The 19091-nt window shown below is 38.9% G+C and overlaps 1 protein-coding gene across 1 annotated transcript; it reads right to left on the reverse strand.

The window, feature by feature from the left end:
• Positions 1-2151: 2151 nt before the first annotated feature.
• LOC115224569 (peroxisomal sarcosine oxidase-like) lies at positions 2152-17840 on the reverse strand. The gene is made up of 8 exons (XM_029795494.2): positions 17676-17840; positions 14781-14929; positions 12006-12216; positions 9607-9789; positions 8693-8836; positions 5599-5748; positions 5296-5371; positions 2152-2462 (listed from the first exon to the last, which is right to left on the reverse strand). The coding sequence occupies exons 1-8, from the start codon at positions 17778-17780 to the stop codon at positions 2338-2340; spliced, it is 1143 nt and encodes a 380-aa protein (XP_029651354.1). The 5' UTR covers positions 17781-17840; the 3' UTR covers positions 2152-2337.
• Between the last annotated feature and the right edge of the window lie 1251 nt (positions 17841-19091).

A 19091-nucleotide genomic window follows, 5' to 3' on the forward strand; every position in this document is an offset into this window, starting at 1 on the left:
ATGGGCTAAGTAATGGAGTGATAAGTAGAATTAATATGCGTGTGTGTATATAACCTCTGTAGTAGATATATAGACAGGGCAAAGGTGGCGAGTTGGCAGAAACGTTAGCGCGCCGGGCGAAATGCTTAGCGGTATTTCGTCCGTCATTAGGTTCTGAGTTCAAATTCCATCAAGGTCGACTTTGCCTTTCATCCTCTTGGGGTCGATAAATAAAGTACTTATTTCTTTACTACCCACAAGGGGCTAAACACAGAGGGGACAAACAAGGACAGACAAATGGATTAAGTCGATTATATCGACCCCGAAAGGATGAAAGGCAAAGTCGACCTAATAAAGTACCAGTTTCGCACTGGGGTCAATGTAATTGACTTAATCCCTTTGTCTGTCCTTGTTTGCCCCTCTATGTATAGCCCCTTGTGGGCAGTAAAGAAATATATATAGACAGGGCAAATTTAATTATTTCTGCATAGAATAGAAAAAAGAATTGATAAGCAACTTTAATCGATGTTTGACCCTTATTGTGTTCTCACCAGAGGTGTTTACATCATTTTGACCAGTCCCAGAGAAATAAGCAGTCAAGCTGTTTATATACTCAACAAAACCAGTAACTTCACAAAACTGGAACAACTAATTTACATATCATGAGTGTTTCACACTTTGTTCTATGTCAGGGGCCTGTCAACAGGGATTTCAATCCAGACTTTAAGAAGGTGTGATATATGTAACCTATATATAGGATAAGGATAAGCACCCCCTTCGGTCATGAATGACCATGGGATTGCACCTAGAAAGTTCCCCTCCAAGGCACAAGTCAGGGCAAGGTTGTTTATGGAAGACCAGCAGTTGCCCATGCATACCAGCCTCTCCTGTCCACGTCACTGATATTATCCAAGGGAAAGGCAAAGACCAGTACAGCTTGGCACCAATAACATTGCAACTCATTTCTACAGCTGAGTGAACTGGAGCAATGTGAAATAAAGTGTCTTGCTCAAGAACACAACCTACATCCTGGTCTGAGAATTTAACTCACTACCTCATGCTTGCGAGCACAATGCTCTAACCACTGAACCATGCACCTTCAACTTATACATATATATAGGGAGAGTTTATGAAAAAAACAAAAGACGAAGACAGGTGGTGTACAAAACAAACAGATGTATTAGTATAACACTCAGGAATAGAAAAAGTCTTTTACGTTTCGAGCCTATGCTCTTCTACAGAAAGGGACACAGAAAAAACAAAGAGAGAAAAAAATGTGTGTAGTGGCTAACGATCTATCATGGCGACTGATATATATGTGTATGTGAATTTGGATAGATATGTTATTTGGGTAGATACTGTATTGGCTCTCAGTTAAGTTCTAATTAATGGCTAACCACTTCAATCAGTATGTAGCTTCTATGACTTACTATTTGCTGCTGTGGAGGCGCAATGGCCCAGGGGTTAGGGCAGCGGACTCGCGGTTTCGATTCCCAGACCAGGCGTTGTGAGTGTTTATTGAGCGAAAACACCTAAAGCTCCACGAGGCTCCAGCAGGGATGGTGGTGATCCCTGCTGTACTCTTTCACCACAACTTTCTCTCACTCTTACTTCCTGTTTCTGTTGTACCTGTATTTCAAAGGGCCGGCCTTGTCACTCTCTGTGTCACGCTGAATATCCCCGAGAACTACGTTAAGGGTACACGTGTCTGTGGAGTGCTCAGCCACTTACACGTTAATTTCACGAGCAGGCTGTTCCATTGATTTGGATCAACCGGAACCCTCGTCGTCGTAACCGACGCAGTGCTTCCACATTTGCTGCTAGTCACTCTGTGAATTCTTCTGATGGGTTATTCCATGTATGCTTCGCTTGATGGTAAAAGTTGTCTGGAGTGAGCCCAGGTGGAGGCACAATGGCTTAGTGGTTAGGGTGTTAGACTCATGATTGTAAACCTGTGGTCTTGAGCAAAACACTTTGTTTCATGTTGCTTCAGTCCACTCAGCTGAGTAATCTTGTGATGGACAGGTGCTCCATCCAGGGAGGAATATATATATATGCCAGAGAAACCAGGAAACTGACCCTGTGCTCCTTACAGAGTAAAGTAAATTGCTTTGCTGGTAAGACCACTCTGTGCAAAAAAATACATCTAAACATAGTTATCAACACATTCTCTTCTGTTATTCATTAATTTATTCAAAATCTGTGATTGGTTTCTAACAAATTCTTTTCATAATCACAATTTGTAACATTTTCATTGAAAATCATTTTCGGATTTGTAATTGTAAAAATTTAGAATTCTTCCTTTATTTCTGTGAACAATTCTTGTAGCCATGTTTTTAGCGCTCTACCTCAGAGTATTTATAATAAGGATTTTCTAGAAAACCGATCCAATCGGAAATGGCTCATGTCATATGAAGGTCTTTTGTTCATGACCATATCTCCAAGAATTTTCCCTGTCACTGGTGCCAGCTTGAAACCATGTCCTGCAAATTTAGAGAAAAGGAAAGTAAACCTTCCTTGAATGTGCATGTTGTTTGTGTGTGTGTATATATATGTATATATATATATATATATATATATATAATGCAAATAAGAAAATGGAGGAACAGATTCATTTCAATCATCAACTTACAGATAATACCAATTCATATTATTTATTAACTACTTAAATAGGAACATCCAAATCCAACAGAATAACACAATATACATCAATAAGTAAGATAATACCATAAAAATAATACATATAAAATGGATCTTACAGCTGTTTCAGCCTATAGATAAAGGTATCTTATTGTGCCTATATTAGTTGTATGTATTGAGGTAATATGCACTTAAAAATGAGTTACTTATATATATATATATATATATATCTCAAGGCCTCGTCAGAGATTATAAAGTACAATTATAAAAATATAAAAGGCAAATATAAATATGAAACAAAATACACATACACAAGAATATATATATATATATATATATATATATACAGGGGGGGGGGTGAAAAGTTTCTGGCTTTGGGTAAAAAGAAATACAGGAAGATCAGTTAATTACAATTTTATTCAACATATTTTCCTCTCAGATTCACACATTGCAGTGATCCTTCAGTTTTTCTTAGCTCTGTAAAAGAACTCAGAAGGTTGGGCCTTTTGCAACAGCCTTAAAGCCACGAACTTTTCAGCACTTCCTTGTGTGTGTATGTATATATATATATAACGGGAAGCTTTATGAAAATAGACAAAAGACGAAGGCAGGTGGAAAACAAACGAACAATTGTATTAGTATGGCGCTCAGGAAATATAAATAAAACAAGTCTTTAACGTTTCGAGCCTACGCTCTTCAACAGAAAGATACACAGAGAGAAAAAAAACACACAGAAGGAGAGAAAAAAAATGTGTGCAGTAGCTAACGAATCAACATGGCGATCTGATTTCGGCCAGAGGTCAAAGATCAAACATGAGACGCGAGAGCGAAATAAGGGGAGATAATAGGGTTGATAATATGGTTGAAGGACCAGCTAATAGTGCGTAGGAGGGGTCTGGACGTGTGTATGTATAGGGTTGGTGTATGTATTAGTATGTATAAGGGTGTGTGTGTGTGTGTATGAGAGAGTATTAGTGCGTAGGATTGGTGTGGACGTGCGTATGTATGTATTAGTATGTATAAGTGTGTGTGTGTGTGTGTGTGTGTATGAGAGAGTATAAGTGCGTATGAGGGGTCTGGACGTGTGTATGTATAGGGTTGGTGTATGTATTAGTACGTATTAGTATGTATTAGTTGGTGTATGTTAGTATGGCACATCATATATGATGTGATGTGTGAAGTCGTGTGGTGTAGTGAGGAGAGAGGGGGGAGTGAGGGAGCAGAGGGAAGGGGAAGAGGGAGGGAGAAAGAGGGAAGAAGGGAAGGGGAGTAGGGGTGAAAGGATGAAAGACTGAAGAAGTAGGGGTCGGGGGGAAAGGATAGGTGAGGGGGGAGGGGGGAGAGTTGAGACCAAATGGCATATAAGAGCGAAGAGAGAAATATATATACACATATATATATACACACACATATATATGTATATGATGGGCTTCTTTCAGTTTCTGTCTACCAAATCCATTCTCAAGGCTTTGATGGTCTGGGTCTATAGTCGAAGGCACTTGCCCAGACTGTCACACTGTAGGACTGAGCCTAAAACCATATGATTGGGAAGTAAGCTTTACAACCGCACACAATCATGTTGGCACCTATATGTATAAATTTTGATTTAATTTAAGCTTCTGACTCAACCACTCGTCATGGCTACTGTTATGGTTTGTGTCTTTATATCTTGGGAAAGCAATGCAAATAGATATGAAAGCACTACACACACACACAGAGGCACATTCAATCACATAAACTTTCAGTTATTAGCTCACACCCATGTAGACATACCCCTGTATCTCTAAACAAAACAACTAATTCATTTCCATTAGATCTCAAGAATAGGAACCAAATCTTCAGAGAATGTTTCCCATCATTTGAAAGGAAACTTAATCAGGTAAGAAGAGTTCCTGGATTGTCTACATATTACACTCACCGAGTAGTTGTCTCGGCCAGTAATAAACTCCTAATGGATCTTGAACAGAATTTCTGACTCTGAGATTTCAGTTGTTTGATGAATTTAACAACCAGTATCGTTGATTACCATACAAGTGGCTGAGTACTCCACAGACACATGCCCTTAACCCTTGTGATACCAACCCGGTTGAAACTGGCTCTGTATTACAAATGTCTTGTTTTCAAATGTTCTGAATTAAGGTCTTCCACCAGACCTTAGTCACAATTTATGTTCCTATCACTAACTTAATGATAACTAAGTTATTTTACTAAATCCTTTGTTATATTTAAAATTAATTGAAAGAAACACAAAGCATCTCAAAAAAAATATGGTAACGAAAGGGTTAATGTAATTCTGAGGCTGAATTTGTATGATGCTGTGTGACAAGGCTGGATTCTTCAATTACAGGTAGAATCCACCCAGTTTCCTTTCACAAAGTATAAGTTGACCAAAGGCTGTAGAGAACAACATTTCTCAAAATGTCACACAGTAGGATTGAAACTGGAGCCTCATGAATGCAGAGCAAGCTTGTTAACATTTGACCACTCCATGCCTACAATAATAATTTGTAAAACTGCCGTTATTTATCTTGAAAATATATAGCTGGTAATGACCAATTAACATTTGAAGGATCAGTATTTACAAGATCCATATAATTTTTATGATCTGCTGTAAGAAATTATAGAACTATCAAACCCACATCCAAAAGGAAAATATTTGATTATAAGAAAGTTTACCTGAAAATCCAGCACCCAAAATAAGGTTAGGGAACTTTGGATGCCTGTCCAAAACAAATTGTTCATCTGGGGTCATCTAGAAATAAGAAAATGTCAAATTTGATATGTGCAAGACAAAGATCTTTTGAGAGGGGAGGGGGCATTGGAGGAGGTGATCTTGTGTCAGGTGATGAAAGGTTAGACAGAGAGAGAGAAACAGGTGTCTTGCTGTAGAGGAGGTACAGTGTTACCTGGCCGGAGAGAGATCAGGAATCAAAGGTAAAATCGGACCCCCACCAAACAAAAACCGAAAGTTTTAATTACCGTGTAAATACATGTTTCTATAATACTTGGAAGTGGTTCCAATCCCGGAAATATGTCTTTGACAAGCTGCTTAGATTTTTCAATTGTATACCTGGAGTCAACCTGATCTCGTTGGTCTGGGTGGATTTCAGGACCATGGTGCAAAAACAACTGCAGAAATATATTATCAATGTGTGTATACATATATTATAATATTTATCAACATATACTATCAACAGATATACATGCAAATATATGTGTATATATGAATGTATGTATGTATATATATGACACTATCAACAGATATATGTACATATACATGAGTATATGTGTGTGTGTGTATATATATATATATGATATTGTTTTTTTGTCTCAAAGCCGTAGGGCGCCTGTGTCTTCCATGTTTTTAACCGTTACTGTCTCCAAAAAAGATTTTTCGTTTCATGTTCGTCTCTGTTGCGTTGCATTCTTTCCTTCTGTGGCTGGCTGATTCAGAGCGGATCTCAGAATTAAACAGCCGAAATCTGCGATGAGGGATCAGTTTCTGACTGAAGAATGAAGGCTTTGGATGACCCGTTTGTCTTTTTGTTCGTCCCTTCGTGTATTTCACGTTATTTATTTATGTAAAGGTTTATTATATATATATATACACTCATACACACACACACACGTGTTGAAAGAAAATGTAGTATAGAGGAATGACAAAGAAATTGACAAGAAAAATGAGAAAGTACAATACAATCAAATGCAAACAAGTTCAACCCTTCATCAGTTGTCAACCAAATATCATCATAATTTCAACACCTTTTGATAATATTCAGTTTGTCGGTGTCAGCAATACGGGAGCTGCTGTGATATAGGCAAATAGCAGAATGAATAACAGATTAATGCAGTTTGAACTTTACTCCTTTTGACTTTAACCCATTGCCTGCCATGAGCCTCATCTGGGGATCTGCTATAAACAGTCTCACTGCCAGTTGTTTGTTGTATTTAAAGTGAATTGCTTATGTACATTGCATTTACAGAGGTATGTTTACCAATATTTAGTAGCTAATGTTTGTCTGGCTAATTCTAGAGGACATCTTATGTCATAAATTGGAATTTTTGAAGTACTTGTTTCAGTCATTTGACTGTGGCCATGCTGGAGCACCGCCTTTAGTCAAGCAAATCAACCCCAGGACTTATTCTTTGTAAGCCTAGTACTTATTCTATCGGCCTCTTTTGCCGAACCGCTAAGTTACAGGGACATAAACACACCAGCATCGGTTGTGAAGCGATGTTGGGGGGGGGGACAAACACAGACACACAAGCATATACACACATACATATATATATATATATACATATATGTGATGGGCTTCTTTCAGTTTCCGTCTACCAAATCCACTCACAAGGCTTTGGTCGGCCCAAGGCTATAGTAGAAGACACTTGCCCAAGGTGCCATGCAGTGGGACTGAACCCGGAACCATGTGGTTGGGAAGCAAGCTGGTTTTTTTTTTTTTTAGCATTTCCCATCTATATCATTCATTGATATTTCATACACATTTGCATTTGATACTATAGTTTCAAAAAAACTAAAATGTTTATTATTGCAATTGAATAGAAAAGGATAAATATGCATTTTTTCAGCGATCCCCATTTGGGACTGTTCGAAAAATTTATCATAATTTCCAAAATAATTCAAATATGAAGAAAGTTTAAATACTATCCTCTGTGTGAAAAGTCTGGCTGCATACACGTTAGCATATGTCAGGTGCATACAATTGACAACACAGTTAGTTAAGATTTATTCAGTGAGTTCTATTCAACACATGTTTACATGTGGAATCATTATTAACTTTAGATGAAGGCATTTTCAAAGTTTTGGCCGATAAAGTTGAACTGAAAAACCCTACAACGAGGCATGAATTGCACGAAGCCGTCTTGCAGTCTTGGGAAGAGCTATCTGAGCGGAAAATTCGTGGATGTATTCAACATCAAACTCGTGTTCGGCGTCAAATAGCTGACTGTCGTGGTGGTAACAGATTCGTGTAATAAATTTTGTGTTTATTTTTGTTTCATAATATATATTTTTTTCGAATGCAGCCAGACTTTTCACACAGGTGTCTTAACTCCTAAGACACTTGACAAAGCCCAAAAATTTGAATAAAAAGTTTGGCAGTTAATGGGTTAAGCTAAACACATAATCTGCTAAGAAGTCGAAAATTTGAATTTATTATTATTAACCCTTAAATAGTTGGAAAGGGTTGCATTAATGTGTGTGCCAAAGAGGCAAAAGACAAAAATAGCCCTATTTTCTTAACCCTTTAGCATTCAGATTACTCTGTTAAATGTAATGCTTATTTATTCCCATTGATTTGAATTAATCATGCATCATCTCAGAGCTTCGAGATATCAATGATAAGATTGTTTATTTTTTGACTGACATTGCAGGTTAAGTGTAAGAAGCTGGATCTGACCAGATTGAATGTAGAATAGAATATTTAGGCCGGATATGATCAGATTAAAGTGGAGGCACATGGCCTAGTGGTTAGAGCAGCGGTTGAGGGATCGCAGGTTCGAATCTCAGACCGGTTGATGTTTGTGTTTATGAGCGAAACACCTAAGCACCATGCGGCTCCGGCAGGAGGTAGTGGCGAACTTCTGCTGACTCTTTCGCCACAACTTTCTCTCACTCTTTCCTCCTGTATCTTGCAGCTCACCTGCGATGGACTGGCGTCCCGTCCAGGTGGGGAACCTATACACCAAGGAAACTGGCCCTTATAAGCCAGGTATGGCTCGAGAAGGAACAAACAATGATCAGATTAAATGCTAAATGATTAAGGATGACACTTTTATTGTGGGTGGCACTTTCAGGTCTGTTGTATAAGCCTTGGGGTTCCAGAGTTGGAAGGTGGGCAGCAAACTCAAGGGTTGTGTTGCTGTCTGCAAATCATGGTAAGTCATTCAACTGACCATCTGCATGCTATAGGTTTGTTCATTCAGAGTTGGTTGACCTGGGGTTGTACAACATGATAAGCAAAAGAGGAGTTGCAACTGTGGAGGGTAGAAAGATAAGGAGGAAATATTCAGGAAGTATTTAATTTCCTCATTAATATGGACCATCGTCTCTTACCTTTAGCATTCCAGGATATTCTTCTGCTGGAAGTCCATAGAACTCATCAACACCATTCCCATAATAAAATGCTGGGAAATTGTTCTTAAGTTCATATTTTCCTGGTACCTTGGATTTAAAATATGCAACACTGATCTTCATAGGCTGTGAAGAGAAAAGACAATCCACTAAAAATACAAGGACTGATTATGTATGTATGTGTATATACACACACGTGTGTGTGTCTGTGTGGTTTTAGATTCAATACAGGGGTGTTCTAGGGTGGGTGGGGTGGAGTGGCTGAATTGTTGGAACATCAGACAAAGTGCTATGCAGTATTTGTGCTGGCTTTTCATGTTCTGAGTTCAAATCCTGCCAAAGTCATCTTTATCTTTCATCCTTCTGGGTACACACTTGGATCAATAAAATAAAATTCCATATTTCTGAAATAAGGAATTTTATATTCTGTACTAGTCGGAGTGGTGGTCTCATCTTGATTGTTGCTTTTACTATGTTTCGTCTGTGTACTCTCCGGCTTACTTCAGGTGTCTTGTGGTTCACTCTAGTGCCTTGCGTGGGATCGAAATCAGAACCTCTAGATGACTACATTGCATTAACAAACACCTTTATTCACCATGCTATGCAGTCACCTAGATATTTTGAGTTCAATCTCAGGCAAAGTGCTAAGGGGAATTACAAGATACCTGAAGAAGGCGGGAAAATACAACAGCTGAAACATAGTGAAAACGACAATCAAGATGAGACCACCACTCCGACTAATACATAAATACATTATAAGGGTCCTGGATTGGCAGAATTGTTTGAGGGTCAGACGAAAGTGCTTTGCAGTATATCTGTTAGTTTTTTATGTTCAATCCTACTTAAGATATGGATTGAAACAATAATAAATTTGGCAATTCTGTGTAAATACTAACCTTCAGAGGAAAAGTAATTCCTAATTGGTTGAAAAACATTTTGGCCCACGATCCTTGGCACAAGACAACATTTCGAGACTGGAATATTCCTTTGGTTGTATGCAGCTTAACAATCTCTCCTGGTTCCACAGATAATACGGGGGTTCCATCAATGATTTTGCCACCGAGTTTCTTGAACTGATCCTGGAGAAATACAATAATGATAGTTCTGATAAAGAATTCACTGAAAACTATGTAACAAGTTTGGATTGGAGAAGGCATGAGAATGGTGTGAACATGAGTGAAACGGGTGTAGGAGAAAATGACAGCAAGGAGCAAAGATGCTTTGGGATTTCATGATCCAATATGATCCGAAGAAGTCCAATATTGTGCTGGTAGACAAGACAGAAAAATTATGCCTAATCATAGATATCCCATGCCCTAGAGACTGCAGAATCCTCAAAAAAGGAAGGAGAAAAAATGATGAGATATGAAGCAATGAAAAGAGAAATCAAAAAGCTATCGTCATTGAAAAACGTGTATATTGTGATAATAACTGTTGGTACCCTTAGTATAGTGAGCAATGAAATTGAGGAGTGATTGGCTAAAGATGGGCATAAAAAGTTATATGTATATATACATATATATATATGTATGTATATATGTATACATATATATGTATATATACATATATATATATATGTATACATATATATGTATATATACATATATATATATGTATATATACACATATATATGTATGTATATATATATATATATATATATATAGTATATATACATATATATATATATATATATAATATATATATATATATACATATATATATGTATAATACATATATATGTATATATACAATATATATGTATATATACATATATATGTATATATACATTATATATGTATATATACATATATATATATATATATACATATATATATGTATATATATATACATACATACATATATATATGTGCGTGTGTGTGTGTATATACACACACAAAGTAACATCGTCAGTTATATTCAATATAAAAACTAAATTGTGTCTGGGTAGCATCTATGATGCTGGAAACAAGAATTAAAACCCTTAGAGTTGCAAAGAAACACATTTTGATATCCTGAGAGGGGAGATAACCGCTCCATAAGTGAAGCAAACTAGTTTTGCCTGTAAGGTGGCAGGCCCATCAGCAGGGACTACTGCATTGCCAAAGGGTTTGGCTAAATCCAGGCTGTCAGTATATATATGTTTACCATGTGGATTTAGCAAAATGCCAATGTGAAAATTACAAAATAATACAGGTGGCTATATCTATATATATAAAACTGTAGTTGTGTGAGTGTCTGTCCCCTTCGATTTAGATTCCTAACTACTCCCACATTTTGCAGTGCAGTTTAACCAAATTCGGGTATCTTATAGTCGTGATTCATATCGAGCCCGTCTGAGTGTTAGCGCGCGTCTACGATGAGTCTACGATGTTAAAAATAATTTAACATCATTTTTTATTCCATTTTAATGCATAATTTTTCGTGTGTCGATGGCGGCGGAGTTGGCGTCCATGGTCACACCTGCACCTGTTTGCTTCTCCCCCTTCTTCCCTCCCTCGTGAAGCTGTGGGGAAGGGAGTGTAAGGAAATCAACGTCGTAAAGCGTTGTCAAGGAGACCAGCGTTCTTTTAGAACAACGACTTCATGGCTTGAAGACACCAAAACAGAAATGGCTAAGAAAGCCCGAATTGGCATCTATAAGGGAAGTAACTCTCTAAAAATGCTTTTATAGTTATTTCCCTTACAAACCCGAGCAACGCCAGGCAATACTGCTAGTAGGAATATAAAACCAAAAATGAAAAATTCAATTGTTACTAATTGTGGCTGATGTTACTCTCTTTCTCTCTTTATTTCTCTTTTTACTTGTTTTAGTCATTTTGACTGCGGCCATGCTGGAGCACCGCCTTTAATTGAGCAACTCGACCCCGGGACTTATTCTTTTGTAAGCCCAGTACTTATACTATCGGTCTCTTTTGCCGAACCGCTAAGTGACGGGGACATAAACACACCAGCATCGGTTGTCAAGCAATGCTAGGGGGACAAACACAGACACACAAACATACACGCACATACATATATATATACATATATACGACGGGCTTCTTTCAGTTTCCGTCTACCAAATCCACTCACAAGGCTTTGGTCGGCCCGAGGCTATAGCAGAAGACACTTGGCCAAGGTGCCACGCAGTGGGACTGGACCCAGAATCATGGCAGCACCTATGTGTGTGTTTGTGTGTATGAATAGAACACCTGAAGGCAGGTAGAAGAAACTGGTCTACACCTGTGGAAATGTAGAGTTAAAACACAGGAAAAAAATGGGAAATGTGTTAAAACAGTATTTTTGGGATCTTACCTGGAATGTCATTAGTGCTCGGTCTGCTAACAGAATTCCTCCTTCAGGTTCAATGAGTGCTTTGGAACCTGCTGGAACTTTTATGCAAAATTCCTTGAGCAGACGGTCAGCTGGCACATCTTTAAAGGTCATTTTCATTTTAATTAGGACCCTTTTCACTTCATCCATGTAACTGCTCTGTGGGGTGGATATGACAAGTAGTTGGCTCTTCCTGAAAAAGTATTTGCATGTTATTATTGCTGTTGTTGTTGTTGTTGTTGTGCTGGTCAAACCAACAGATAATATCTGTGTATCCATGTGTCTATGGAGGTACATGGCTTAGTGGCTAAGGTGTTGCATTCATGATCCTAGGATTGTGGTTTCAATACCTGGATTGGGCGATGCATTGTGTTCTTGATCAAGATGCTTCATTTTATGTTCCTCCAGTCTGCTCAGCTGGCCAAAAAGGAATAATCCTGCAACAGACCATCATCCTGTCCAGGTCGAAGTGGGGTGAATATATGCTCCACAGAATTTGGGAAACTGGTCTTATGAGCCCATATCTCAAGAAGGACCTTTGAACCTTCTGATGTGTGCAACCTCGTGGTTAGGATGTTGGACTCATAATCGTAAGATTGTGGTTTCAATTCCTGGACCACACAATTTGTTGTGTTCTTGAATGAAACACTTCCTTTCATGTTACTCCAGTCCGCTCAGGTGGCAAACATGAGTAATCTTGCAACAGACCAGCATCCCATCCTGCAGGATGGTATGAGGTAGTTTCAAAAAGTTCCAAGACTACTTATGTTTAATAAAAAATAACTTATTTACTTAAATTTTAACACCCATCTCCTTTGAAATAGTCACCTTGCACAGCAATACACCAGCCCCTGTGTTCCTGCCACTTTTGGAATCTGGCCTGGAAGTCATCTTCCGTAAGGGAGTCAAGGACCTTCTGAGATTTGCTAAGGATCTCGACAATGGTAAAACAGCAACCTTTGAGCTGCATTTTCATCTTGGGAAAGAAACAGAAGTTCTCAGGTGCTAAATCTGGTGAATAGGGCAGGTGCAAACACTTTCAACGAACGCCCTCCCTCAAACACTTGAAAATAGCCTTTTCTACTCTGGGCACAAGATCCAAAATTTTGAGGGAAGGAGCCAGTCGATAAAATCAACTCCAGTATGCAACTGGTACTTAATTTATTGATCCTGAAAGGATGAAAACAACGTTGACCTCAGTGGAATTTGAACTCAGATCATAAAGACAGACGAAATACCACTAAACGTTTCTGCTGGCTAGCCACCTTCAAAATATCGCACAAGGACTCTCAAATGACAGTCTGGCCCTGGGGGGTGAATTCTCAATGCGAGATACCACATTGCTGGGGGTGATGCTTGTGGCAGGTTTTCCAGTTCGTCCATTGTCTTCGAGGGATGTTGTTCCACTTTTGAAGCACCTGTGTCACTCAAAACATTGTCCCATCACCGTAAGCTTGTCAAAGCATGCTCAGTGGCTCTGTAGCAAGCTTCCCAAGTTTAACTTATTCTGTTTGTTACTTTTTCTGTTAAAGGGGCCATAAACAAACCAGCACCAGGTTTCAAGAAGTGGTGGAAAACAAGTAATAAACACGACACGCACATCTCTCTATATATAAACGGCAGTTTGTCTGTCTGTGTGTCTGTCAGGTTGTACCCTCACCCTGACCACGGCTTTCAACCGATTCTGGTGAAACTTGACACACACGTAGCCCAATGTCATCATTCAAAACTAACACAGCGAAAATTTTGAAAAGTTCTCCCAGTTCTGAAAAAAAATCGATAAATTCAACATGGGTCGAGAATCTAAACTTTTTATATGCAACACATTTTCTACAGACTGTCTAGGGGACGCAACTCGACCTTTTTAACTCTCGGAACACGTGGGGTAAGTATCCCAAAATGTATAAAAATGTACAAAAACGGCAAAAAAGCGGGCAGCAATGTGAGTGACAACAACGAAAAAGTCAAAAGTGACCAAACTGAACAAACGAATGGAAAAGGTTTTTTGATGCACACGACAAAAGCGGTTTATAATAAACCAAGAGTTTGCAAGTAGCGTCCGAGGACCCTTAGGGTACATCAAAAATTTAAGGTAAAACGTTTGGGGTGGTAGTTATAAAGAAAGTGTAAACAAAAAAAGTATTCGAATAACTTGTGGCTGCAGCAGCTACTAGCAGAAGTGTTGGGGGTAAAGTCTCGAATGTAATTTCTTCCTGGTAGGAATTGGTTGGGTTGAATTATCGATAGTTGTTTGATAGTTATTTAGGAGTGAAGAGAAGACATTGCAACCTACACATGCCCCTTCGTTCCCTAGAGGGAAAGGACTAGATTGGGGTTAGTCGTTGCCTACTAGGGGCTCTTACATACCCGAGCAACGCCGGGCTATGCTGCTAGTAGATATATACAAACATGTGTGTGATAGGCTTCTTTCAGTTTCTATCTACCAGATCTAGTCACAAGGCTTCGGTCAGCCCAGGGCAATAGTAGAAGACACTTGACCAAGGTTCCATGCAGTGGGACTGAACCCAAAGCCATTTTGTTGGGAAGCTTCCTACAACTCTTTATCTACGTATGTGCTTAATTAGTGAGAGAGGATCATGGAGTTCAGGTGTTCACCTCAGACAATATTCACATGTGCAGCGGTTATCTGAATTTGGAAGATATAAAAAGGTATGGTGTGTGTGTGTGTGTGGTCGGAAAGGGATTAGTTGGTCAGCAAAAGATTAAAAAAAAGAAAGGAACAAATAGTGAACTTACTTGTAGAGTTGAGTGTCAGAATCTCGTTCCAGTTGTGCCCACATGGGATAAGCTTCCTTCATCATCTCAGCAAAGATTTCCTGAAAGTAGGCCTTCCTGGTGATTCGACTTTGACCATGAGAACTTCCTCTGGTGTGTGGCAGTGGGAACTGGATTAAATGAGAGAAACCAATATATCATCATCATCATCATTTTGCATCTGTTTTCTATCCATATATACACAAACAAAAGCATGTATACAAATGTGTATATATATATATATATATATATATATAGTATAGTCACTGTGATCCGTGTGTAGGAGAGGTGCAGCCAGAGGGTAAGTATCTGTAAAGATAGAAGTCTAGTGGAGGAAAGTTCGTAGTGGTAGAGAAGACAAGTGAGACCACGTGAGCGCGTGATATATATAGGGAAAGTTTACGAAAAAAACCAAAGATGAAGACAGGTGGTGTACAAAACAAAGACATATTAGTATAGCGCTCAGGAATAGAAAAAGTCTTTTACGTTTCGAGCCTACGCTCTTCTACAGAAAGGTACACAGAAAAAACAAGGAGAGAAAAAAAATGTGTGTAGTGGCTAATGATCTATCATGGTGTCTGACTCGGACAGAATGGTCAGACGGGAGGGGGAAAGTAGAGGAGATAACAGGATAAGAATGACCTCCAACACGAAGGAGCCCCCAACACAAAGGTGCACGTGTGTATAAGAGAGTATGTATGTGCGTTTGAAAGAGGGCTGGTGGTCTGGACGTGTGTGTGTATGTATGTGTAGGTGTGAAGATATGGGAATAGGTGTGTGGTTGGTGTGTTGTGATGTGTGTATGTATGTGTAGGTGTGAAGATGTGGGAATGGGTATGTGGTTGGTGTGTTGTGATGTGATGTGTAATGTTGTATGGTGTAGTGTGATGTGATGTGGGGAGGTGGGGGAGGCGAGAGTGGGGAAAGCACGGGTGGGGTAGAGTGGGGGTTGTGGGTAGGCAGAGGGTGGGGGTAGAGGTGAGGTATGTGGGGAGGTGTCTGGGATGGGGTGGGGTGGGAAGGTGGGGGTAGGGGTGGGGTGGGAAGGTGGGGGAGGTGGGTATGTGAGGAGAGAGAGGAGGAGAGAAGAGAGTAAGAGAGAAGAGAAAAAGAGAGGGTAAGAGAGAAGAAAGAAAGAGAGGGTGAAAGAGTAGGAGAGAAGAGAGAAAGAGAATATGAGAGGAGAGAGAAGGGGAGTAAGAGAGAAGAGAGACGAGTTGTCTATAAATGCTTATTAATATAGGATTCCATTATAGGGACAACACTTCTGCGAAACGATTGTAAGATGCTTTAAAAACTTAATTCAAAACTTTTAAACTGTCATATGCATTATATATTTATACTTATACATATTTACATATATTTATATATGTAAATATAAATATATGAATATTTATATTTTTAATACAACAATTATTTTACACATGTATATATCTTTCTGAAGAATTTTCTAATATTGATTTCCTGATATTAATAATAATATATTATAATATATGTATATATATAGCAGGAGTGGCTTGCTAAAGAACCACATGGTTCCAGGTTCATTCACACTGCATGACACCTTGGGCAAGTCTCTTCTACTATAGCCTCGGGCCAACCAAAGTCTTGTGAGTGGATTTGGTAGAGGGAAACTGAAAAAAGCCTGTCGTATTTATATGTATATATATATATATATATATATATATATATATATATGCGTGTGTATATGTTTGTGTGTTTGTGTTTGTCCCCCCAACGTCTCTTGACAACCGATGGTGGTGTGTTTACATTCCTGTAACTTAGCGGTTCGGCAAAATAGACTGATAGAATAAGTACTAGGCTTCCAAAGAATGGGGTTGATTTGCTCGACTAAGGCAGTGCTCCAGCATGGCTGCAGTCAGATGACTGAAACAAGTAAAGGAGTAAAGAGAGTAAAGAGTATATATATGTATGTTTATATATATTTGTGTGTGTGTGTGTGTGTGTGTGTATTCAACTACCTGTATGTATTTGTGTGCATGTACGTATATGGTTTGTATACAACTACCTATGTGAAGGTGCATGGCTCAGTAGTTAGAGCATTGGGCTTACAAACATGAGGCAGTGAGTTTGATTCCTGGACAGGGTATGTGTTGTGTTCTTGAGCAAGACACTTTATTTCACGTTACTCCAGTTCAATCAGCTGAAGAAATGAGTTGTGACATCACTGGTGCCAAGCTGTATCGGCCCCTTTGCATTTCCCTTGGACAACATCAGTGGTGTGGAAAGCAGAGGTTGGTATGCACAACTGACTGCTGGTCTTCCACAAACAACCTCGTGTGGACTTGTGCCTCAGAGGGGAACTTTCAAAGTGCAATTCCATGGTTATTCATGACTGAAGAGGGTCTTTACCTATTTATTTACTACCCACAAGGGGCTAAACACAGAAGGGACAAACAAGGACAGACAAACGGATTAAGTCGATTATATCGATCCCACTGCGTAACTGGTACTTAATTTATCGACCCCGAAAGGATGAAAGGCAAAGTTGACCTTGGTGGAATTTGAACTCAGAACGTAGCGGCAGACGAAATATGGCTACGAATTTCGCTAACGTTTCTGCCAGCTTGCCGCAGGGTCTTTACCCTTTTACAACCACCTACACCCACATACACATATACATGCAAACACACACACACACACACACACATATACATGCAAACACACACACACACACACACACATATATATATATATATATATATATATATATATATATATATAACACACACACCCATTCATGTCCTTTGTATGCTGCTTAACAAATATATTCACAGTAACATTGAACACAAAAATTATGAAATTTATCAAATATAAAAACAGGAATACAAAATATTTCATTGAAAGTTATTCTACCTGTTCCAATAATAAAGTTCTGTAACCATTTTTCTGTAGGTAGTGGGCTGTAGAGGAGCCATTTATACCAGCTCCAACAACTATAGCATCGTACATGGCTGACATAATTGCACTAAGCTGTTACCTTATCTTGCCTTCTCTCTCTCTCCTCTTTCTGTCTGTCTGCCCCTTATTTTCTCCTCTCTCTCTCTGTCTCTCCTTCTTCTTTATCATCTCCCCACATTCTATTTCACTTTGTCTCCAACTCTCTTTTCCCTTTCCCTTTTTATTAATTCATTCTTTCTTTCTTTCTCTTTCTTTCCTTTCTCTCTCTCTCTCTCTTCCCCCTCTCTCTCTTTCTCTCTTTCTCAGTCACTTTTCTCCCTCTCTCTTTCTTCATCACCCTCCCCACTTTCTTTCACACTTACCTTCTAACTATTTTTTCTTTCTCACTCTCTTTTCTTTCCCTCTTTCTCTTTCACTTCTCTCTCTCACACACACACACACACTCGTTCTCTCTTCCTTTGTCTGTCTGTCTGTCTCTCTCTCTCTCTCTCTCCATTCATCCATCTCTCTCCTTTCTCCCTCTCTCTCTCTCTCTCTCCCTTTCTCTCTCTCTCAGTTTCTCAATTTTAAATTAGGTTAAATTTAATTGACTCAACCCAGCCATTTCAATCTCCTTGCTTCAATAGTTTCTCTTTTTGGTTTCACGTTACCCTTGGTTTGTAGTAGGTCATTCGAGAGCATATTCGGCCAGTAGACCTTCAAAATTTTTTTGTAAACATTTATTTTGAAACACCTCCAATTTCATTACCTTTGGTTGTTTTCAAACATTCAGATCCATAGGCGAGGACATTACTTTTGTAAAATCATATTTTAGTGCTCAATCAACTAACTCTTTCCCCACAATATAAGGCTCTGTGTCTTTTCTACTCTATGCACATGTCCTGAAATTTTTGGGGAGAGGGCCAGTCAATTAGATCGACCCCAGTATGTAACTGGTTCCTAATTTATCGACCCCCAAAAGGATGAAAGACAAAGTCAACCCCAGCAGAATTTGAGCTCAGAACACAAAGACAGACAAAATACCTATTTCTTTACTACCCACAAGGGGCTAAACACAAGAGGGTACAAACAAGGACAGACAAATGGATTGAGTCAATTACATTGACCCCAGTGCGTAACTAGTACTTATTTAATCGACCCCGAAAGGATGAAAGGCAAAGTCAACCCCAGCAGAATTTGAGCTCAGAACACAAAGACAGACAAAATACCTATTTCTTTACTACCCACAAGGGGCTAAACACAAAAGGGTACAAACAAGGACAGACAAACGGATTAAGTCAATTACATTGACCCCAGTGCGTAACTGGTACTTATTTAATCGACCCCAAAAGGATGAAAGGCAAAGTCGACCTCGGTGGAATTTGAACTCAG

Source organism: Octopus sinensis, linkage group LG25 (genome assembly GCF_006345805.1).
Source record: "Octopus sinensis linkage group LG25, ASM634580v1, whole genome shotgun sequence".
Lineage (NCBI taxonomy): Eukaryota > Metazoa > Mollusca > Cephalopoda > Octopoda > Octopodidae > Octopus > Octopus sinensis.

Bases quoted from the DNA above. Each gene is read 5' to 3' on its own strand.
- LOC115224569 (XM_029795494.2), bottom strand. From the start codon at position 17,780: ATGTCAGCCATGTACGATGCTATAGTTGTTGGAGCTGGTATAAATGGC. The intron at 8,837-9,606 runs GTTAGTATTTAC...TTCTCTTCACAG, and splicing joins GAATTACTTTTCCTCTGAAG to CCTATGAAGATCAGTGTTGC. The intron at 2,463-5,295 runs GTAAACTTTCTT...CTAAATTTGCAG, and splicing joins TTTGGGTGCTGGATTTTCAG to GACATGGTTTCAAGCTGGCA.